The 23,452-nt window shown below is 34.2% G+C and overlaps 3 protein-coding genes across 9 annotated transcripts in view; 2 read left to right on the forward strand and 1 right to left on the reverse strand.

Moving 5' to 3' along the window:
* Positions 1-1,429: 1,429 nt before the first annotated feature.
* mrpl47 (mitochondrial ribosomal protein L47) lies at positions 1,430-6,455 on the reverse strand. 3 transcript variants are annotated; one of them, XR_012407367.1, is made up of 7 exons: positions 6,282-6,415; positions 6,045-6,175; positions 5,825-5,885; positions 5,266-5,742; positions 2,090-4,045; positions 1,906-2,001; positions 1,430-1,645 (listed from the first exon to the last, which is right to left on the reverse strand). XR_012407367.1 is itself a non-coding variant. In NM_001326393.1 (7 exon segments), coding segments are annotated over 7 exon segments (750 nt in total). In that variant the 5' UTR covers positions 6,407-6,455; the 3' UTR covers positions 1,430-1,536.
* On the forward strand, positions 5,704-13,273 carry ndufb5 (NADH:ubiquinone oxidoreductase subunit B5). Of its 2 annotated transcripts, XM_073953420.1 has the most exons (7): positions 5,704-5,988; positions 6,818-7,015; positions 7,408-7,493; positions 7,609-7,675; positions 7,763-7,824; positions 7,948-8,054; positions 13,028-13,273. In XM_073953420.1, the coding sequence occupies exons 1-7, from the start codon at positions 5,910-5,912 to the stop codon at positions 13,146-13,148; spliced, it is 720 nt and encodes a 239-aa protein (XP_073809521.1). In that variant the 5' UTR covers positions 5,704-5,909; the 3' UTR covers positions 13,149-13,273. The 2 variants fall into 2 exon arrangements, with proteins under 2 accessions (XP_073809521.1, NP_001099066.1); NM_001105596.1 differs by lacking the exon at positions 5,704-5,988 and having other exon boundaries at positions 6,895-7,015; positions 13,028-13,269.
* Positions 13,274-14,588: 1,315 nt separating this feature from the next.
* usp13 (ubiquitin specific peptidase 13) overlaps positions 14,589-23,452 on the forward strand; it is a 58,166-nt gene continuing 49,302 nt past the window's right edge. For all 4 annotated transcript variants that reach the window (XM_005165930.6, XM_021476878.3, XM_021476879.3 and 1 more), the window contains 3 exon segments: positions 14,589-14,728; positions 18,102-18,227; positions 22,242-22,302. In XM_005165930.6, the coding sequence (XP_005165987.1) occupies positions 14,618-14,728; positions 18,102-18,227; positions 22,242-22,302 (298 nt within the window). In that variant the 5' untranslated portion in view covers positions 14,589-14,617.

A 23,452-nucleotide genomic window follows, 5' to 3' on the forward strand; every position in this document is an offset into this window, starting at 1 on the left:
TCAATACAAGCCAAATAATTGAGGTTTCAGTAGAATGTCTCACACTTGAGTGCGCTATATGGCTGTAAGCAGTGTTGGAGGTAACATTACAAGAAATGCAAGTTATGTAATCACTTTAAGTAACAAGAAAAGTTATGCATTACTTAAAAAAAAATGTATTTCTTTAATTAGTATTTTAAAAATAATTGCTTAAAATTAACGTAGTCATGTTGAATCACACACTTAATGAGAGAATTGTATTTATGCAACACATGTATTGTCATTTTAAACGCATCCAAGAAAAAGGGACTGTTTTAAATGACATTAATTTTTAATTGACTAAAAAGTTGGACCAGAAAGAATCTGCGGCTGTTTCTTCTGAATTATTAAGGGAGTATCACAACTAAAACCTTAATATATTAAATAAAACTTATATCTTTTAAATTTTTATTTAATGTTTAAAATGCAAATCCAATTAGATTCACTTTATTTGGTAAACAAAGCAAATCTCTCATGTATCTACTAAAAGAAAGAAAATATTACTGTACAAACTGCATTGTACACAAATCAAATGAACATTTTCATATTTGTCAATATTACTGTAATTAATTAAAAAACTAAATAAATATAGATTTACACACATTTACTCAAATAAACAGAAATAATGATGGGCTAAAAATCTGCGGGGCCTACTAATAAGACAAAAAGTAGCCAACACATTGCTTTAAAGCAGGGGTGCTCAACCCTATTTCTGAAGATCTACTATCCTGCAGATTTCAGTTGCATCCCATATCAAACACACCTGCCTGTAATTTCAAGTGTGTTTAAATTCTAATTAATTGGTATATGTGGGTTTGATCAGGGTTGGAGCTGAACTCTCTAGGAAGGTAGATCTCCAGGAACAGGGTTTTATGAAGGTGTACATTATACAGTGTGTTGTTAATATAATAGCTACTCCATGAATAAAAAAAACCCTGCAAGTTCTAAAAGAGATCAAACCGAAGCCAGGTAAGAAAAAACAGAAGTAATATTACACATTACTTACCATAAAAAGTAACCAAGTAACAAAACTAGTTACTTTTTTGGAGAGTAACTTAATGTTGTAATGCAATACTTTCAAAAGCAACTTCTCCAACACTCACTGTAAGCTTTGCTTTTCAGTTCTTGCATTTTACTTAGTTTTTCTATTGTCTAGTTTCTTTCTCCAGTTGAGTAAACCGCAAATTTTGATTTTACTTTTGTTGGTGGTGGCAAAATCCTCTGATCCATTTTAAATTGTGCTGCTGCTCACATTTCCAAAATGGCCACTTGACATATTATGTTTAGGACGTACTGATATGTGTATCGAGGGTTCACAATAATGTATCCATACTCTGAGCACAAGTCTTCAGAATTGTATATTCAGTAAAACTTACTTAATACAAGGTAAATACAAACCCAAACACGACAGTTTCACTGTTACAAGTTGTAATTTATTATTTGACTGTACAACATATTTTGTAATTCTGGAGAAATAATAAAAAAGTTGATGTGATGAAAAGACAATGTTCAATGGGCTTATGCAAGTGCAGTCTTTTTCTGAAACATTGCAGCAAGCCTTTTTTGGTTTCTCTTTTCTCTTCTTTCTTTCCGGACTTTGCTCTTCAGGTACTTTTCAATTCTCAACCTACAATGCATCACAACAGAAATAAAATCACTGCACAACAACTTAATATAATGAATCTATATTTTATAGAAATATTAATACAAAGGCAAAGACATTTCACTGAGAAATGGAACTTGAAAAAGTGATAAAAGAATGAATGAATATAGTGACAATAAGATTATTACAGAGCCCCCTAATAAAACAAATAGATGTTAGGGGAACGCAAAAGCTCTGAAGTATAATTCATCTCCCATATCACACCTTTAAGATTCGAGACATACCTTGTGTAAGGGAAAACGTGTGCTGGTTCATAGAATTTCTTCCTTTTGTATCTTGAATTCAGGTACCAGGGGATCGGGTATTCCCTGTAGCGGTACCTAATAAACAGACATGCTCATAGTAACTTATGTTAAACACAAAGTATACTCATAAGAAAACGGTTGCCAAAACAATGCATTTACTTACCAGAAGTTTTGGCCAAAGACATTTCGTCTCCATTCGCCTGGTCTGGCTTTCTCTTGTCCCGTCTGCAGTAAGCGCAGGGCGTCCTCACGCTCTCTCACAACAGTGTCCAGACGGATCATAGACCTTTCAACCTATCCAAAGAATTCAGAATGAATAGAATAGAATCCATGTCCTCCTTCACCCTGATAACACCTCAGGACTAAGAGATTAACTTATGTCCTTTGGGAATTTAATAAACTGTTTGATTTGATTGATAACGGGCAGATTCAAGCTAAAAGCCAGTATGCAGTGTTTTGTTTTTGTTTGTTGGGTGTATCAAATGTCCCATTCGGCAGGAGCATGTATATAAACCACACGCTATTAAAAAGACTGCTTGCTAAATGGGTCCAAGTAAAGTCTATTCTCTTTTATTTTGAACAGCAATATCACAATGACTGTAATATCAAGAGCATTTTGCAGTATCAACCACATAGTTATATTCATATTCACATGTGTACAATTTTGTAATAAAGTTCAAGCAGTCTTAAATATAAATAAGCTTTAGTTTTACCTACTCAAAGAAAACACACTTTATTAATGTATCAAACATCAAATAATAATAACGACATGTACAGCTTGTGTTCTGCTGTTCAGGGAGTGGCGGATATTATTTTATTTATATATACAGTGCTCAGCATATATACCTTTAAATCTTTTCTAAACCTTTTAAATTCATATTTTTAATAGGAAGCTATACAATATTATATTTGTGCATATACATTAGTCAGTACTGAAGCCAAATCTGGAGCTTATGACAAAAAGAAAACTTACGATAACGGTCCAAAAAGCAGTACACCCACATTTATGTTATAGGAAAATATTAAATACAATATTTAAAAAAAAAAAAAAAAAAGGAAAAATCAAGAGAAGCAAAATTTTGTTACAATTTTAAAGGTTGTAACTTTTTGCAATATTTTGCTTGAATTATTTAATTGTATTATTTCAATTTCTAAATATGTTTGGTAACTAAAATATTATTTTACAGTTTTTACAGACGCTTGGATACATTTCTCAATACTTAGGTCGCTTTTCAAAATTCTCCTAACTGACTTTCAACTTGGCAAAGCAGTTTATTTCACATTCAAAATGCATTACAACTACCAGAACACTTTATTCAGGTCTCAAATATACTCATTCTTCTAGAACACTAGCACTGGTTGACAGCCAACAAACACACTTTGTCACCCACAAAATGATGACCTAAAAACACTAACAACATGTAGCATTCCTCAGGGTTTTCTTGTGTAAAGCAAGGACACATCTCTGTTTATAATTGCAATATAAATTGTTTATAACTGCAATATATGTTACTGGAATGAATCGGACATGATGCAGATTTTTTCAGTATTTGATGTTGTTTATTTATTTTTATTATTTAACTAATTCCAAAATACAAGAATTTGTATAGACACCATCCACTGATAAAGATACAATAGTAATGCTAATCTGGCTGGTTAAACTGCATTTTTAGATTTGAAATATGTTTCAAGAAAATGTGGCTGTTGAATTTTGCTGTCCAATTCAGTTTTGCATTATGTTCTTGTTTTGACAGAAGTTTAACATTTTAAAAACTGTATGTAAGCATATGCAAAATGTCCTGTATGTACAAAGATTGTTGGCAGTTGTTGTGTCTGAGTGAGAAAAGTATTCATGAAATTTAAGAGATTTAGTCACTGAATGCATTTTGTGCCAAAACAATGATAATTGATCTTCAGTTTAGCCCACATGGACTTCTGTTGTGCTCACTATAAAAAGTGTTGCAATTGTGATCCAAGTATTGAGAAATGTGTCCTAGCATCTTTAAAAAAACGGTAATAAATATATCTGTTTAATAAAATCTGAAAAGGGAGTAAAATCTCTTTGACAGGGGCAGCTGCCTTTAAACTAGCCACAGCTAAGTGCGCCTGCCACAAATACCTGCCACTTCTGCTAGAGGCAGCTGCCTCTAAACCTGCCACTGCTGAGCGCGCTTGCCACGGCATCCGCCACGGTTTTATGTGCCTGCCACAAATACCTGCCACTGTTTTGTAAGCCTGCCACAGCACACGCCATGGTTATGCACGGCTGCTCCGGCACCCGCCACGGTTATGCGCGGCTGATATGGAATCCGACATGGTAATAAGCGGCTGATACAGAATCCGCTACGGTTATATGGGCCTGCCACGGAGACCGCCTCTTTTATACGCGGCTGCTACAGAAATCATTGCAGTTATATGCGCCGCCACAGAACCCGTCACGGTTAATGGCCACACTGTTATGCGTTTCTAGATTTATAGCCTACACCATGAGCAAAAGACATCTGTGCAGCCAGGAAAAGCTGGAATTATCAGGGAATTTTAATATCCTGATTTCAGGTCATCCACAATAAAAGAGGTTTAAGCTTACAGCAAAAGACCTTGGAATAAGGGAAGAGGTTTAGGGACAACTGTAGCCTAAAAAAACAATCCATTGTAAATGATTTCAAAACACAAATGGACGCATTTGTCTTGTGTAGTGGACTGCAGTCTGTTCAAACGTTCAAATCTGACTATTATCGGTATGCCTAGAAAATCCGTGTTGGCAACAAATGGGTTACAAGGACAAAAGTAACAGTTCAAATTGTGGTGCACCTTTGGATTATTATTTGATATATTGACTGTTCTAAGTCACCATTTTTCACCAGCAGAGCATACATTTAGAGCGTGCTTTTTCGGCATTAAGTTGTTTCGTGTCCAAGTTGTGGTGGTGAGGGTGTTAGAAAATGATTTTTAATAAAACACATTCTGGACTACCGCAAATTACAGTGGCGGGTTCCATAGCAGACGGTTTAACCGTGACGGTTCCATATCAGCCGCACATACACATAGCCGTGCATAACCATGGCAGGTTCCATAGCAGACCTGTATAACCATGGCGGGTGCCGTATCAACCACGCATAACCATGGCATGTGCGTACAACTGTGGCAGTGCCGTGGCAGGCTTACAAAACAGTCGCAGGTATTTGTGGTAGGCGCATAAAATTGTAGCAGGCGCGCCCCAGCAGTGGCAGGTTCAGAGGCAGCTGCCTCTAGTCGTGATGGGTAGAGTGGCAGGTATTTGTGGCAGGTGCACTTAGCTGTGGCAGATTTAGTGGCAGCTGCCCCTGCCACAGATTTTACTCCCTCTCACCAAAATACATTGCCTATATTCACTGAGAAATGGATAAAAAAGTAGTCATTTTGGTTGACAATGGTTGACAATCAAGTGTTGTCACAATTTCAAGTGTTTTTAGATTCTTGGCCCTGACTTACTTCCATAGAGAAGACGTAGTTGTAAGATGATATTTTAATAAAGAAATGAAAATTGTATGTGTATTTCTTTAATAAAAGTACTAATAAAATAAAAAACTACAACTTTTTGACTCCAATCTTAATGAATGATTACGTACATGCAATGGGATACACAGTAAACCATGTACATTCTGTGTCACACTGTACAGCTATTTTCAATGGATTATTTATCCAACAGACACGGAACATTTTAATAAAACTTTTAATACCTTTTTGATGCGCTCTGGACTGGGCATCTGAACACACTGCCGCTTGGCTTCCTGTTCTACAGTGAGTAACATATGCTTTTCCTTCAAGAGAACATACCTGAAAATACAAGAAATATGGGCCAATAAGCATAACTGTTGTCTGCTTAAGTCTTCAGACTGTAAAAATCCTACTCAATTACCAAAGTTTATGCAAATCTTCGTTACTTTTCACCCTTAGCTGTTTTGCAGTCCATGGAGCACCTATGATAAAACAACAACAAATGTATGACAACATTATTACCACAATCAAGCGATGATGGAAGATTACTACTACTAACGTCACTGTATGTCTCCCAAGTGCAAGGTATGGACCCTGAAGTATGAGAAACAGCTAACTGATAGAAACGTAGGATTTGATACCTGATTTTACGGTTTCTTCACCCCAGTTTTCTGGCAAGTCAAAAAATTCATCCAGCCCTTTTCTGACACACGTTGTGTGGAGAGATCGGCTATTCAAAGAACTTCTGAACCACCACGAGTCAGCCACTTGTCTAAATTGCCAAAAACATGAAAACAGATATTAGTAACGTACTAAATCATGCTCATTTATGCACCGTCAACGACGCACTGATATATACAACCAGCAAAACAAAGTACCTTTGATGACACGGTTGAAATGTGGACGTCGCAAATTGTGGCTTTGCGTGAGCAGACACTGTGACAAAACGCTGAAATTGTCTACAGACAGCAGCAGTCAGGCGGCTTGTTACGGCCGCCGCCATCTTGACAATGTCAAACAAAACGATGAGCGGAAGCGAGCAGCGCCACCCCGTGGACAGAAAGATGTATTCGACATATTTCTTCACATGCACGTAACTTAACTATTTAACATAAAATTAAAAATTGCTTGTAACCATGGACGCTTTACATTTAAATTAATATTTCTTTGGTTTTTTAGTTTTTTATTTGACAAAAAAATCAATGAATACACTTAATTCACCAAGAATAACACAATAAAGTTTAAATCAAAACTCTACTTATTGTTGAAATTCAATAACTGCTCATGTAGATTCTTTATAATAAATGTTATCTTTAAATGTCTCATTCATAACATAAATCATTTAAATCGTTTTATTTTGTAAACCAGCGTTTGAAGAGTCGTCTTTTATTTTGAATTTTTATCTTGCCCTCAGTATCAATGGCGAACATGACTTCACTCTGCGGACAATCAGCCAATCAGAGAAGCCGGTGTTCACGCACTCCCTCAACAGTCATGGTGGGCATGAGCATATTCCGCTCAGCGGCTGCTTTTACAGCCCGATTAAACCCGCTGAAACGAACATCTCAGTCTTCAAATCTGCTTTCCAGGGCCGTTGCACGTTCAGAACAAGGTAAAGAATAGTCACTATTTCTAAACGCAACGATGTGTCCCTCTGTGACTATCATTCCTAGCAGTGACCTTGCTTAGCATGTCAAGAGTACAACAAGCTGGCCTCAAAATAATCCCAACTTTATCCTTTACCGTCGTTTTTAGATAGACATAAAGTTAATATGTTTGTCAAACAAAAGTATTAATATTCTTGTTTGTATAAGTACATGCAACGTAAGAAATCAGACAAGCATAAAACTTGACTATTGTTTTGTATGCAACATTTTTATTTATTTTTTTCATTACAATGCTAATAACTGTACGCGGTTTTAATTCGGGTTAACTGTAAAACTCTGTATAATTGCTCTTTTATTTCATTTGTACATATATTTAACATATTCTATTGTTTTTCAGTGGTTGTCCGTCATGGAAGCCATGGTAAACGGATGTTTATGATCCAGCCCTCATCCTTCTATGATAAAAGGTTTCTTAAACTCCTGGTAAAGCCTTTTAAAATTACTCTACTTTAGTTGCAAATTATTAGGAATGCTGAACATTCTTAGTCAAATAACACATTTCCGTTCTTTTTGTTTATCTCTTGCTTCATTACTGCAGAAGTTTTATGTCCTTCTCACTGGCATCCCCATGGCAGTGTTTGTGACGAGTGTTAATGTTTTCATTGGTAAGTTTCTGATGTTTCTTGACAGTTTTAATTTTTATTGCTTACATGCTGACATAACTTGATTGCTTTATACATTGCATCAAACAGGAGATTGTGAGTTAGCAGAGACTCCTGAAGGCTATGAACCAGAGCACTGGGAATACTACAAGGTACTTTGCTTATACACTGTTAATGCCTGCAAAAATAGCATATTATTAATTGTAAAAATTTGTGTTGCTGTTGTAATGGGCCATGTCTTGTTATTCATTGGTTGTCTGCATTGCCTTTGATAGCATCCAATCACCCGCTGGATTGCTCGTTACGTTTATGACAGCCCAGTAAAGGATTACGAGAAAATGTTGGCACTTATCCAGATGGAAACAGAGAAGGCTGAAATGAGGTAAGATCACATTAACATCTAATTAATTGCAAATTGTTTTAATGTTGTATTTTTGTTAGCATTTTATAAGAAATATTCATTTGATAACTTACAAGGTAACATAAATATGATTTACCTTTTTTTTAAAGGTTTTTTTTTTCACAAAATTTACATATGAAGTGTTCATGTTTGATATCATTTAATGAACTGTCAATGAACGGATAATTTTTTCCTTAAAACAAAGATTAATGCGCACTGTAATAATGTCACCTCTATTGTTAGTTAAAGTTGATGTTAGTAAAGTTATCATAACATAAGGACTCATGTTTTTGGGTCCAAGCCTCTACACCCTCTTTATAGCTGTTATTAGCATTGTTTATTTATTCATATCATGCATTTGATTTAAGCTTTTAAAATGGCCCTGTTTAAACCGGATACTTAGACATATATTTATCAAACCGATTACAATGATGTGCAACACTAAATACTGGTGTAAATGGAGTCTAAATTATTTTGAGCCACTTTTGATCACTTTAAGATGTAATTAAATTTAAACTAGAGCAGGGGTTCTCAACTGGATTGGCCAATGGACCCACATTTTTACATGGACATCAAGCCGTGACCAAATTTTTAGGAACTATAATCCAATTTTGGAAATCATAATTAATTTGTATTTTTGGTTAACATACACAAGTAGTGACAGATAAATCAAAATCACCAAGACTTACAAATAAACAATATTTTTATTGCTGTCATTTAACAAAATGTATCGAAGTATACAAATATTACAAAGTAAAAACAACAAATACTGTAAACAGTGGTTAGGGTAAGGAAAGGTTCAGTTACTATGAACTGTTAATAAAACATGTTGTCTGGTTTCTAAATGTCGTTTTAATGTAGAAGGTTTCATGCTCTCTTATGAGAGCACCTCACTACATATGACTTTTGTCATCAATATATGTAAATCCATACTTTACATATTCGGGGTCGTACTTGTGCTTCGACATATGTTGCTATAATTAAATGAAATTTCACATGTCAAATGGTAGGGTTGTCGCGCACGCATTTCAAAATAACAGTCTAGTAAAAGCAAAATAAGTAAAAAATTAAACTTCTGTTGTTTTTTTGACCACACACTCCACGACCCACTAAAAATGTGGGTCGTGACCCACCAGTTGAGAAACACTGAACTAGAGTCACCTATGCTACTCTTTACCAGTTCATTCACTGAGCTTGTAGTGTGTGGTAAAATAAGAGAAAATGGATTTGGCAATATAAAAACACAAATTATGTATTAAAATGGATTAATGACTGGTGGAAACACCATTGAGTATTGGCTGACCACTTGCGCTTGGATCACCTAAAATTCGTGTTAATACAGTGTTAAAAAAATGCAGGGTCTGAGCTCGTGGTGTCTTGTATATTGATAATGATATTAATGACTCTTGAAAGATTAAAAACTGTTCATCTGAGATGTCTGTTTGAAATATATAGTTGGCATCATGGTTTTCACATTAGTGTACAGTAGTCAACATTTGAAGTGGATCAATAAGCTTTTCATCATTGTCCTACAAAAAGAATGGGTGTTGTTGAATGGTTTTAGGGCAACTTTGATGAAAGGTTTAGATCTACTTTGAATGTTGACTACTGTATATTAGCACTATTAGTTGGTTTGGGTTGATGGAGTGCCTGGATGCAGTAATGCGTTAACAGGAGAATAGAGGTAATTCATGTATGGCCTGGACAAAAAATCGATTTTATCGATTAACCTGAATGTATAGTTTCCATCAGTTTGTTTCAGTGTAAATTGGTTCTCACTCTAACATCCGCCAATGCTCCTCTGGGCTCTCGTAGTTTCCCCCAGTGTCATTCATTTCATGGAGTTGTTTTGGAAACAAACATCCCGCTGCAAAATGCATTTAAAGACTGTTCCTAGAAAAGGTAGCAGTGCGACCTTGGACTTTTGCTCGTTAAACTGTAGAAGCAGGAGACCCGTCGACAGAACTTAAACCCTCTCCTCTTTCAATGAAGTCGCCGGTGTGTAAGCATTTTGGATTTCCAGTGAGTTATGTTGACAACGTTCGTGTTGTCGACAAAAAAAAACACAGTTTTGCAAGCTCTGCTATGTACGTATTACGTACGGTTCGTCCGATAGACAACACCGGCATTGCGATCCTCCGCCCGCCCCCGTTGCAAATCCGCTCGCGAAAAGTACACACTCAGGCCCTGTTTACACTGTCTTTGTTTTTAAATGGCATTTTAGAACGACAACGATTTAACATCCACAGTGGCATGTAGCATTTCTGAGCAGCCCTCCTTCCTCTCTACCTCTGAAAATGCACATCACGTGACCACACAGACACAGACGCACACACAGCGGGTCCAGGCAGTCAGAGGACTGCTTTAATCTTTTACTCATGCCTAGTTCACACTAGAGGATTTTAAGCCTGATTTGAGCCCGATTTGGAAGTTAACGAGCTCGCCGACAGATCGGGCTATGATCGGGAAGAAATCTGCGGGCGCTCGGCGCTCTTTATGTGTGAACTACTGAACAACGCATCAACGAGGCTCGCTGACGCTTCGCTGACACCTCGCAGACGGAAATCCAACATTTAGCATGCTAAATATTCCAGAGCAGTCGGCCGACTCAACCCCACGTGTGGTCAGATGTAGTGACGAGCTGCAGCCAATGAGAGAGCATATCAGCATGAGCTGAATGCCTGTGTGTTCAGGAGCTCAGCAGAAACATCTTTGATTGGTCAGAATGGGCATCGGTGCACTCGCTTCATTCTGTGTTAACACAGACATGAGGGTAGGATATATTAACAGTGGAACTAGAATTCTGTAACTATTAGAATTACCATACTGCTCATTCTGATCGTTCTCATGTGAAACGCCATATTGTCACAACATATTTACATTCAAAGCTATTATTGAGATATTAAAATTAAGCGTTGAATGTCTGGCATCATATTTAATGACACCATTACCCTAAAAATATAATCTTTTTTTGGTAATACAGCCTATAAATATGTAGTTAAGATACTAAAACACTTAAAGGTCTTAGCTTTTATTTTAATTTTCTAACAGGAGCTATTTCACAGCAAAGAATATGCTGTTTTGAAAGATATCTGAAGTAAATTGATGTTTTTGCCATCAGAAAGTTTTGTTTATGTTAGCAGGAAATTGCTAGGCAAGAAAATGCACACATATTTAAAGTCACAGTGAAAAGTATCAGACATGCATGCAGTCATTTTAACCAATATGGTAATTTAAGGCAGAAATGCTCAGTTCTTTACTGTTTTGTAATAAAAAAAAATAACAGTGTCAGAAAGAAATACACTGATAGTTAGAAAACGGCAGGGTGTTATAAATATGTTAGTTTTATTTCAAAGAGTTATACAATTACAAAAATTAAAAACTCTCTGTGTATCTATCCACTGGAACCTTGCAGATGAGTGATTAATCCGCTGATGAATTAGCTGATTTGAGATGTTTTTAAATTCTTTCTCCAAAGCTTGAAACGTTGTCAGTGATGTAATCAGCACACAAGCAGCCAATAGTGTTCAGCTTTTTCTGATGACTCCTCCCTCAAATTTTCATTGGCTGTGGTTTGGTAGCTTGAATGAGCTGATGGGGAATGAGTTGTTGTCAGATCATGTAGTGTGTGACCCCCCCTCTTGTGGATCATTCACAGAGTGTTGCGTAGTGTGAACACCACAGAGATTAAAAGACACAAAGTCAAGTCATGTAGTGTGAACAGTACAGCGATCTGCTGATGTTTAAAATCCTGTAGTGTGAACTAGGCTTCACTTGTACTTAATCATTTTAGCGAACACCTCAGATACTGTTGGCTGGTTCCTGTTAGTTTTGCCTCTTTTTTTACCGAAGCCATTATAACGACACAGATCACTGCCTATTCACGAGTTCCGCAGAAAAAGTGATTGACAGGTGGTAATTATTTGTGTAACTTGCCTTTATTCATTTACTGTATGATTTGTTTATGGGTAAAACAAAGACCATGCAGGTCAGGTAGTTTAAACAGTAGGCTACAAATAATTAATTGGTCATCAATTAATTAATTATTCATAATCAAAAAATCGAATCGAATCGTGCCTTTAGAATCGAAAATGTAATCGAATCGAGGATTTGGAGGATCTTGACACCCTTATTAAAAGTGCAGAAATATTTTGTAAATATATATAAATGAAATAGAAAATGCTTTATTAAAAAACTTTTGAGGCACAATCTACAATATCCGTAAATAAAATTCAAAATCTAAACATTGTATTGCAAGCCTTTTCATCATTTTTTAAATGTATTTTTTCCCCTCACTGAATATTATTAGCTGATGAACATCAATGTAAGAAGAACAAGTCAACTAGTGACTTGGTTCATCCCAGTTCATGTACTTATGCACTATTATTTAATATAGCGGTATAAGACTTCCATGTTGAATGACAAAATAACCATATAAAGCTCAAATATGATTGAGTGGTTAAACGCATTGGGAAAAACATCATCTTTACGAATGGTTGATTGATTCATCGAATTAACAGAAGAAATATCATGGTCACTTTGAGGTGGCTAAAGCAAGGATTTAAATTAATAATACACATGCTATGATCTTCCACCTTTTTACATTTTTTAAATGTGATTTTTGGCATATTTGTGAGTGTATTTGTCCATTAAAGAGAAACATGACATGCAAAAGACAACTTAGTTTGCAGACTGAAGTGATTCACACTATACACAATGCAAGTTGATTCTGAGCGTGAGGTGCCATCAGGTAAAGAAAATATCATCATTTCATTAATAAATCATGTAGAAGGTTAAAAGAAAAGAGAGACCTCTTCTGTAGGGTAAACATATGGAAGAATCAATAAGAAAATGTACAATTACAGAACACTTAAATTGTTGTAGAATGTCAATCTTGTTTTGTTGTAGCATAGTTTGAACTCTTTTTGTTTTTTCTTTCGATATGTTTGTTGCAGGAAAATGCACAATGAAGTTCGCCAACACATGAGAGAAAAAGGAGATGGACCCTGGTTCCAAATTCCTACGATTGATAAGGAGCTCATCGACAACAGCATCAAGTCAACCCCTGATAATTAGGAGGGTTCATGTAGACCTGTCCAAAATATTCAGGCATTATACAATGTATAATGTTATGTTATTATTAGAAATGTCTTTTCCTTTTTCTTTGCCTCGGGCACTAATAAACTAATTATTATAAGTGACTGCTATTGTGTATTGTTTAAGTTGTTGCCGTTTACCCCAAAACGGAAATTCTGTCATCGCTATTCATTTTAATCTGTTCAGTACAGAGTTTATCGCAGTATGGCAGCAGACCAACTGGAAACCTATACAGACATTGTTTATTGATCTTGGATATGGAATGAAATGCTAATGAGTCCACTTATGGTCATTTTTTTTTGTGAAAGAGTAACCTATTTTTAAATATTTAATTAGTTTGCTTTTACAGCCAAGCACACACGAGAAAAAATGGAATCAAAGTATTACTAAAATATTTGTTTTAATACAAATGTTCAAAATTGGAGTAAAAAAAAAATTAAAGCATTCACATGATTGCAAATAAACAAATAGCCACTAAACATTTTGGGATTATTTTCTCTCTCTCTTTTTTTTTTTTTCTTTTGCAGTCAGGTCCCACTAGAATCAGAAGCCACCTTCCATAATACCCATTATTATAGTAATGTGCTCATTCATTGGAATAATTTTGTTTGGTTCATAAACTCTTCCAATCAGTGAAGAAAATAAAACGGCTAACACTTGATGTTGTCTAAAACATCAATTTCAACATGTGTTTTACATAATATGTCACTCATTACCGAATTGTGGGTTTTTTTTAAGCATTATTCATAAATTTTCCTTAAACTGGAAATTTGACAGCAAATGTATAATTTACAATACACTCAATCAATTATTGATTTGAAATTATGCAAAATGATAAATACGAAAAATTGATGTGTCATGCAACTCTTCATATATTTTTTTTGTTTTGGAAAAAGTAGGTTTAACTTGGAGACGCAAAATGTAGGCTACCCTCTCTTTTATAATCACCCATATGTAGGTTATACCATAGCATAGGTTGATAACTAAATATCGTTGACACAAACTGTAAAATTGATCATACAATTAATTTCTTTCATGGAAAACTATAAAAAATAAATTACATCAAAAACAAACAAACAACAAAACAAAACAAGCAATTAAACAGCACTACAGCTTGACGCATGTGGCGCTATTTTGATTTCTAAAATAAACGCATCAAACGCAGTGTGTGCAGTTCTGAAAACGCCACCGTTTGGCGTCAGGGTGAATAATGTCAAATACCGAATATTTCTCGAAGGGGACACCCATTGTTTTCCCACTCCTGCACACCCCCCTCCACCCACCTTCATCTTTGCATGTCCCAATGTTTTCGTCGTCACATCCCAGTGTCGGTCCATGAGGAATGTCGGGTCTGTGTGATTTAAAAATAGCCCGATCTCCTCTTCAGCCTGACACGCTGCTCCGCCGAGGCTGAGGCTCACAGTGGTGCGAGCAGCAGGAATGTGAAGATGGCTACAGATCTGGGAGAGCTGCTGGTCCCGTACATGCCCACCATTAGAGTACCGAGGACAGGAGACAGGGTTTTCAAGAGCGAGTGCGCTTTTTCCTACGACTCTCCTGTGAGTATCGCGTCAAATACTTCCATGCATGAGCGTTAAACAACAACTGGCGTCCCTCAAACACGTGAAAAAACTGCATTATAACGATTAGAAGAGAGAAACTGGGGATCATCAGCCACCATTCTCCCGCTAAACTTATGTGACAGCCTTCAGAATTAAATAAATAACCCACGGGTGTTTACATCTTACAGCGGGAGCAGGTTCGCCTCATATAAATGGCGTTATACCGTACGAGATTCTCATACATAATGGTAATTAGCTACATAAACACTGAAAGTCTGCTAAACCGCTGGATTACGTTATTTTTTGTCATGTTTTGAAGGCGTGTCAGAGCAATAGTTTTGCATTCGACATCCTCCCATCCACATGTAGTCGCCTAGTGTACTTGTTGAGAGATAGTTTACCCAAACAGCAAAATTTTGTCTATCATTTTCTTGTTTCCAACCTTTATGGGCTTTCTTCTGTTAAACACAAGAAATAGCTGGGCTATATTTTGAAGAATGTTTGAAACCTGTAACCACTGACTTCCATTGTATTGTTTCCTACAATAAAAGTCAGTGGTTACACGTTTTCGTCATTAAATATTGTCTTTTGTGTTAAATCCAAGAAAGAAACTCATAAAGGTTTGAAACTACTTGAGGGTGAGTAAATAGTGAGTACATTTTAATTTATCCTATATTTATTTTTATTTTTGAATTTTAATAATCCTTTATGTCTGTACATTATTACACATCATTTTTTTTGTTATTAAGGGACAACGCCAGATAAAGCTTGATTAATAAATGTAAAAACTGAGATTTCCTAAATGTAAATTCAAAAGCACATAAGCATGTCCCACACACAACCTATAAAAAGAATCCAGGTCATCTTGGGTTGTTGTACTGGAGTGAACACACACTGTCCACAAATTATGTGTAATAGCATATAATTTGTAGAACGCTATGAACTTTTTCATAAATGTGTACAACTGTCTCTCAGCTGTAAAAGTTTTAAAGGTGACTCAGCTGTTTGGAGTTCATCATGTCAGACTAAAAGACAGGTTATTTTTACACACTATCTGTTGAAGCTCGTGTGTCACTAGGAGCAAGTGACAGGTTTTTCAGTCTGGTGGCCCCTCAACACCCTAACCAACACACACCGCCACTTTATCACAGTGTTTTGATTCAGAATTTTCTCAGAAAGGTTTGACTATTATTTATGATTGTTTTATATTGTGTAAAAGTAAGATTGTAAAATGAACAAAACTTTCGTTGACTAAGCAAAATAACATAAACAAAACATAACACAAAAAAACAAACCATATGCCGTTATATTATTATGTGAATAATCTTAATAACCACCCAAAAGTGGCTGCATATAACAAGAAAAGCAATGCTGTTGCAATATAGACTACATGTGTAAAGGCTTTTAATGCTTCTGGTCACCAGTGCTCTTTCATTTGATCAAAAATATAATAAAAATGTATATTGTGAACTATATTATAATTTGAAACAATTGTTTCTGTGTAAACTTAGTTTAAAATGTAATTTAATTTCTGTTATTCAATATTGAGCTTTCAGTATCAAAACTCCAGTCTTCAGTGTCATTCTAATATTTTTGCTTGCCGTTATGAATTGTTAAGGTTCTTCTTATTATCTGTTATTGTTTCATAATTTGGTAAAATTATTTTTACTTTTTAGCATTCTTTGATGAATAGAAAGTAAAAAAAATAAAAAAATAACAGGATTTATTTAAAAGAAAATGTTTGGTAATATGTGACATTTACGCACTTTGATTAATATTATGAGTTAATTGTAATTGTATGGCATTATAGCACAGTTTGTATGAAAATATGAAGTAGTAGAACTGTTTTGAACACTGATAATAATCATGAACAAATCATCATATTAATAAGTGAATGCTTTGTGAGCTGAAGAGATTTCTTTCAGAAACAGTTTACCAATCTTTATGTAGGTAGCATAAACCTGATGAAGCATTATTATCATGTCCAACAACAGAATTGGAGAACTTTCAGAAACTTTGTTATTGCAGTAGTAATTTAAAGGCATACTTCCCCCAAAACTGACAATTATTTTATCAGTAACTCAGCATTCACTTATCACAACCTGTTTGAGGTTGAACACAAAACATTTTGATATTTTGAAAAATGTTCTGGAAACCAGAAAATCGTTGACTTCCATATAATTTTTTTTTCTTGACTAACTCTTTGAATCCTTAAGTAAAAGGCACACATGTTTGGACACTGTTGAACACTTTTGTCTTTTTATAACCCATAATTGTATGTTAATGTCCATATTTTGTATTTCCAATACATGTCAGATACATGACAAATTTCAGTGCAGTTTGTGAAAAGAAGGTGTCTTGCTCTTTGAGATTTTGCCCTATAATAGCGGTTATATATTCACACAGTGTGTCTGTTAATGTAACTAAATAATAAAACACTTTGGCACACATTTTGTTGCTTTAGAATTAAAAGGTTCTGTCCTCGTTCTGAATTATTTTAAGATATTGAGCTTCAAAGTTTTTGCATTCCATATAGCAAACAATATGTGTGTAACGGTTCTCTTTCATACAAAAATATGACAGAGACCCCAAAAGTGCACTAAATGTAAATTATCAAAGTTCTCTTAAATTTGCAAGTTGGGGTAAAACAAACAGGTCAAATGCAGGTTGAGTCTTCTAATTCTAAAAAGTCATTCTCTGCTTGGATTTAAAAGGTTCTGTCTGTCAGATAATTAATTGAAGCTTTACTTTTTAAGAAATACAATCAGCCTGCTTATTAATTTAATAATAATAAAAACAAAATTGGTGTTGTAACAATATGTTGATGTTTGAGAGTTGCTCTCTAAAACATTTATTTAATGTTTATTTGTTGTTCAAATTAAGCATATAAGGATGTGTTTAATATGTCATCCAGTGCAGCTGTTAATTTAATTTAATTAAAATGAATGACATAGTTTATATGAATTATTGAATTATATTTATTTATTTGCTCTTCAAAGCTTCAAGGCAAATTTAAAGACTTTAAAAGAAAACAGACAATGAACAAATGAGTTTAATTCATGATTCATGATTGGTCTTCGTGCTTGCATTCGAAATGCTGTTGGCTCACAGAAGTGCTGAATGGTCTCACAGAGAGCTAAAGGCTCTACCCTATAGAGCCAAGCTAGAGTTCGACTTTGTAGATAAAACCTTTTTTATTTTTTAAACAAAAAGTCTTAAAATGTAAACAACATATACAAAAACAGCACGTAAATAAGTTGCCATTTAATAAGAATCTATGAATAACTCAATTTTGACAAAAATGTCAGATAGAACCTGATAATTCTAAACAATTTGACTTAACTTTATTCTGGTTTCATTATTTCTCTAGGAATCAGAAGGTGGTCTGTATGTGTGTATGAACTCATTCCTGGGTTTTGGAAGAGAACACGTGGAGAGACATTACCGTAAAACTGGACAGAGTGTGTACATGCACTTAAAGCGGCATGTGAAAGAGGTAAGAACATCAACATATGGCTTGTTATGCACTATAAAAGGAAGTATACACTCAAGCAAAAGTGGTTTAAGGTTTAATATAGGTCAAATCTTGATGAAGAACTTTTATTGGGCTGTTGTTTACTGTAATTTTGACTCACATCGTTGCTAATTCAGTGCATGCATAATGTTCATTACTGATAACAACAAAACTGGAAACATTAATATAAATTAAAAATCTTATCTTGCAAATTTTCTTTTTTTCAGAACAAGCAAGAGTCTTGTTAGGTCAAGGTTGAAACTGCGGGAAGTAGATTAAAATATTTTGAGCTAAAACAAATCTACAAAACAAAATTTACATTCATAGCATAAAGCGTTTTAAATATTATTGATTTGATTTATTTGACATGGACATTTACACTGTACCATTACACTGGACATCCATATGTATTTGTTTAAGTGCAAACTAATCAAAATTACAGTACATTTAAAAAAAACTTGGGCTGTGTAGGTTGAAAAGCAGCAACTAATGCTTATTTCGATTTTCAATCATTATTTCTTTATTCAGATTTTCTTTAAATATGAATATATATTTTAGTAATATATAAATACATTATTATAAAAATATGATTACACCTGTGTGAGTAGACTTTGTGATTAAACACTATTTCAAATGGGTTTCTTGTTTCTATTTTTATTTGAAAGTCACTGGACTACAAATGAAACTCTAAAAATAAAAGCACAGACAGAATTTTAAACAGCTGTGTTAAATAGGAGGAACACACATTTACTGAATTTATTATATTTATATTGCATAATTTTCATTTGGCCTAATTCAGTTACATGCATCACATGTGCAATGCACCCCCTCCCCCCAACCACAGTGTTTATATGAAAGTCATTGTAGGTTATTATTTAGTTTTTGGTATTACTGATTAGCTGTTGCTGCCTTAAATAGATAGTTCACCCAAAAATGAAAATATCCTGTTAATTTACTCACCCACAAGTCATCCAAGGTGACTTTTTTATTTTCAGTAGAACATTAAAAAAGATTTTAAGCTGAATTTGTGGTCCTTGGTGATTTTTATAATGTTAGTGAATGGTTCAATTAGATAAAAAATAAAAACATTCAAACGACTCCAAATCAATAGCCATGTCTCCTGATGACACGCTGAGGGCTTGTAAAGCGAAATGATTAGTCTTGGTAGGAAACCAAGGACCATGGATTGTTCTAAAAATCTTCTATGATCGTCTACTGAAGAAATAAAGTCAACTGACGGTTGGATGACTTCTGGGTGATTAAATTAAGAGGAAATGATCATTGTGGGGTGAACAATTTCTTTAATATTGACAGTAGCTTATTAAAATCACTTTTTTTTAGATTTGTTTCCCCACACTTCTTTCACAAACTTCCAAAAATGCTGACAAATTCAATTTAGCAGGCTGGGGCTGACTTTTGGATTTGAAAGCAGCTTAGAGTATGGAAGTGACCTGAGAGCAGGTGTAATGTTAAGGTTTAAGGTGTTAGCTGCGGCAGAACAAATTTATATGCTGAAAATGCTTGTTGTGTAAGATGCTGTTTAACGTCCAGCACATTATATTTATATTTTATAAAAAGAAATCACTCTTCATAAAGATATTTCAGAGGTGTTTTTACCTGCATCTTTCTTGAGTTTTAAAGATAAGGTATATTTGTGTACTGGATTGCATCATGATAAAGAAATATTTGGCCATTTACAGGGAATACAGTCAATTTGTTTTGTGCTTTTACAAATTGAGGGAACTATAAGATTTTTTTTCACATATTGATGTTTATAAAATATTTTTTTTGTTAGGGCTGTACAATATATCATTTTAGCATCGATATCACTGTGTAATCATTCACAATAGTCACATCGCAGGATATGCAATGTTGAGTCTATATTATAGTTTATAATTTGTATATGATACTGAGTCCTGTGACCATATTATGACTTAGGCTTAATAAGTTGTGGCATTTGTAAATATAATATTGAATAATTTATTGAATATTTTTTTATTTTATTGTTCAGTTACTGTACCTGAATACTGTTAAAGTCAGAAAAATGATAGAACACTCTTTATTAATTTCTTAATTAATAAAGAACTCTATTTTAGTATATTTATGATTGTTTTATATTGTGTAAATGTAAAATAGATTTTTTTTGTAGAATGAACAAAACTTTCTGATTTAAATAACATAACAAAATAACTTATGCATAAACAAAGCATAATGCAAACAAGCCATATGCCGTTATATGTTTACGTGAATAATCTAACCCAAAAGTGGCTGCTTATAACATTAAAAGCAATGCTGTTGCAATATAGATAATCTATTAATTATTTTTTTTATTTTAATTGTGTTTATATATATACAGTTGATGTCAGAATTGTTGCCCCCCCTCCATATTTGAATTTGTTTTCCTTTTTAAATATTTCCCAAACGATAAGCAAAGAAGCTTTATATGTGATAATATCTTTTCTTCTGAAGAAAGTCTTATTTGTTTTACTTTGGCTAGAATAAAAGCAGTTTTTAATAAAAAAAAACATTTTTAGGTCAAACTTATTAGCCCCTTTAATCGATATTTTTTTCGATAGTCTAGTTTTTGTTTCAATACTTTGCCTAATTACCCTAACCTGTCTAGTTAAGCGTATTCACCTTGTTAAGCCTTTAAATGTCACTTTATGCTGTATTGAAATGTCTTGTAAATATTCTAGTCAAATATTATTTACTGTCATCATAGCAAAGAGAAAATAAATCAGTTATTAGAAATGAGTTATTAAAACTATATGTAGAAATGTGCTAAAAAAGTTCTATCCCTTAAACATAAATTGGGAAAAAAATAACCGGGGGCTAATAATTGAGGGGGGCTAATAAATCTGACTTCAACTGTATAAATAAATAAATGTTGATTGTTTATTTGATTTTATGCAGATGCTCTCCCCTAAAAATCATCATAATCAATTTAAAATGATTGATTCTTTTCAATTTGAGATATTTAAGTCATCTGGTAAAATTGTATTTACATTGCAAATACATCGCATAATAACAAAATACTGCAATGTTAGATTTTTTCCAATATCGTGCAGCCCTATTTATTAAACTCAGAAAACTTGTTAAATAAGAAAAGCATCTGCTTTAATCTTCTAAATAACTTTTGTTGAAATAAAATATGGGTGACAATGTTTCATCATTACTGAGTGAATCAGATATGATCATGTAATAAGAATGAAACAACATGCTTATTCTGACTTGTACGTATTTAAATTTAAAAAAGAATAAAATATCACAACATATTTAGTAATATTATTGTGTTTAAAAGATACCAGCGATTTAAACTTAGCCAAAGATTTAAACTTAACACAAAGTCTCTTTTATTGTCATCAAATGATTTCTGTTCTAAATATGCCAGACCAGATTTTTTTATAAACTTTTATACCAAATGATATCTTAGTGGGTGTCTTTTAAAAAATTACTAAAATGTATCATTACTTTTTTTACTCTGTAAAAATTAAATATTTATAATTATAATGCAATAAAGAAGCTAAAGCTCTTTTTACACTTCTGTTGTTTTGATGCTTAAATTACCCATTTCATCTTTGACCAAAATATATAGCATGGCAAATAAAAACACACACAATTTAAAACATAGTTTTGATTTTGTTTGCCACTAGTTATGTGCTTAATGTAATATGAATTGATTTGAAATCATCATGCTGCTATTTGCATGTCTGGATCTGCAGAAACAGCTGGCCCTGTTCTCCTTCTGTTCTACTTGGGGTTACATGAGTGTGTCAGCATTACCAACGTAGCCCTATTTACTCCACAGTCAACTGATTTTACCATCATAGTCTTTGCACGGAACAATCAGTCTCTCCTCTCTAAAGCTTTCATGTGTGCATGAATTGAATCCAGTCCAATCCCAACATATTTTAGCATTTGTTTGTGCTACATAGAAACGTTTTTAAGGTTGCATATTACTTTATTACCCATGTTGTTTCTTGATGTTCATTACAGAAAGCCACAGGTGCTGCAGGGGGTGCCATACCAAGAAGGAGGAATGGAAAAGTATTTTTAGGTAAGTCTGTTTTAAAGTAAAACACCTAACTCAGTCCTTTTGGTATAAGTCTCAGATTTGTATGTTTAGCAGCCTCAGTCATTACCGTCCGGGGCTATATTAATCTAATTTATTTGTATACGCAGTTAGTAACCATTCTAAATCTAAAGTGCCACATGCTTGCCCTGGCCTAATCTTCTGCTATGGAGGGTTGGTTTACAGTGGCTGGCTGTGCCTGTCAGCTGCTGTGCCCTATCAAGCCCTCATGCTGACACACTTCTGCCATTGGCGGTGTGACGTAGCAGTTAGAGGAACTGACAGCCTTGAATTCTTATGCGTCCAATCAATATAAACGCCTCCTTTCTTTGTTTGAGGACGATACGTCAGAGCAGATGCCAGTCATTTTGTGAACCTGCAATGCTTTGCCAATTGTGTCATTTGGACAACTCTGTCTGAAGGATAGTATGTCTGCCCTGATCACTGTGGCTTGGAGCACAAACAAATATAATTGGATGTTTACTTCATGCAGTCACTTAATTAAACCGGCAATGTTTCACACTAAATGCACAGTTAACAAAAAAAAAAGAAAATTTATAATTGAGGCTGCACAATACTGAAAACGTTTAGTCTGCCTGCGATTATATATTGTGATATGTATTCAATTTCCGCAGATGGCTTAAATAGCTCTATTTTAAAAGACTTACTTCATTTGAATTGATTGGGGTAATTTTGTAGCAGTGGATTGAATCATGCATTAAATAAAATAAACAAACTGCAAGCACAGATAAATACTAATCGAGGGTTTCTGGGAAGTTGAACAGTATTCAGGTACAGAAACCCAGCAATCGAATGTAAAATATTAGTTTTCATTGTATGAGTAATTAATTATTAGTGAATTAAAGTTACGAATAGTAGTTTTTGTACCTAAATGCTTTTGTCATTCTTGAAATTCTAACATATTCACAGCTCTCAACACCACACCACATGCACATGAGAAATGTTTACTCCATTATGGTTAAACTCAGCAGAAACCCCATACATCCATGAACTGTGGCGCTGATCAATAATAAAAAAATTGTGATATATTTTTATATACTCACCCTCTGAAGTGTGTTTGAATTATACGTTGATTATCAGGAGGGTCAGCTTTTTTCGATATTGTTAGTTTGTG

This window comes from Danio rerio, chromosome 6 (genome assembly GCF_049306965.1).
Source record: "Danio rerio strain Tuebingen ecotype United States chromosome 6, GRCz12tu, whole genome shotgun sequence".
Lineage (NCBI taxonomy): Eukaryota > Metazoa > Chordata > Actinopteri > Cypriniformes > Danionidae > Danio > Danio rerio.

Bases quoted from the DNA above. Each gene is read 5' to 3' on its own strand.
- ndufb5 (XM_073953420.1), top strand. From the start codon at position 5,910: ATGACAACATTATTACCACAATCAAGCGATGATGGAAGATTACTACTA. The intron at 5,989-6,817 runs GTATGGACCCTG...TCTTGCCCTCAG, and splicing joins GTATGTCTCCCAAGTGCAAG to TATCAATGGCGAACATGACT. The intron at 7,825-7,947 runs GTACTTTGCTTA...TGCCTTTGATAG, and splicing joins AGCACTGGGAATACTACAAG to CATCCAATCACCCGCTGGAT.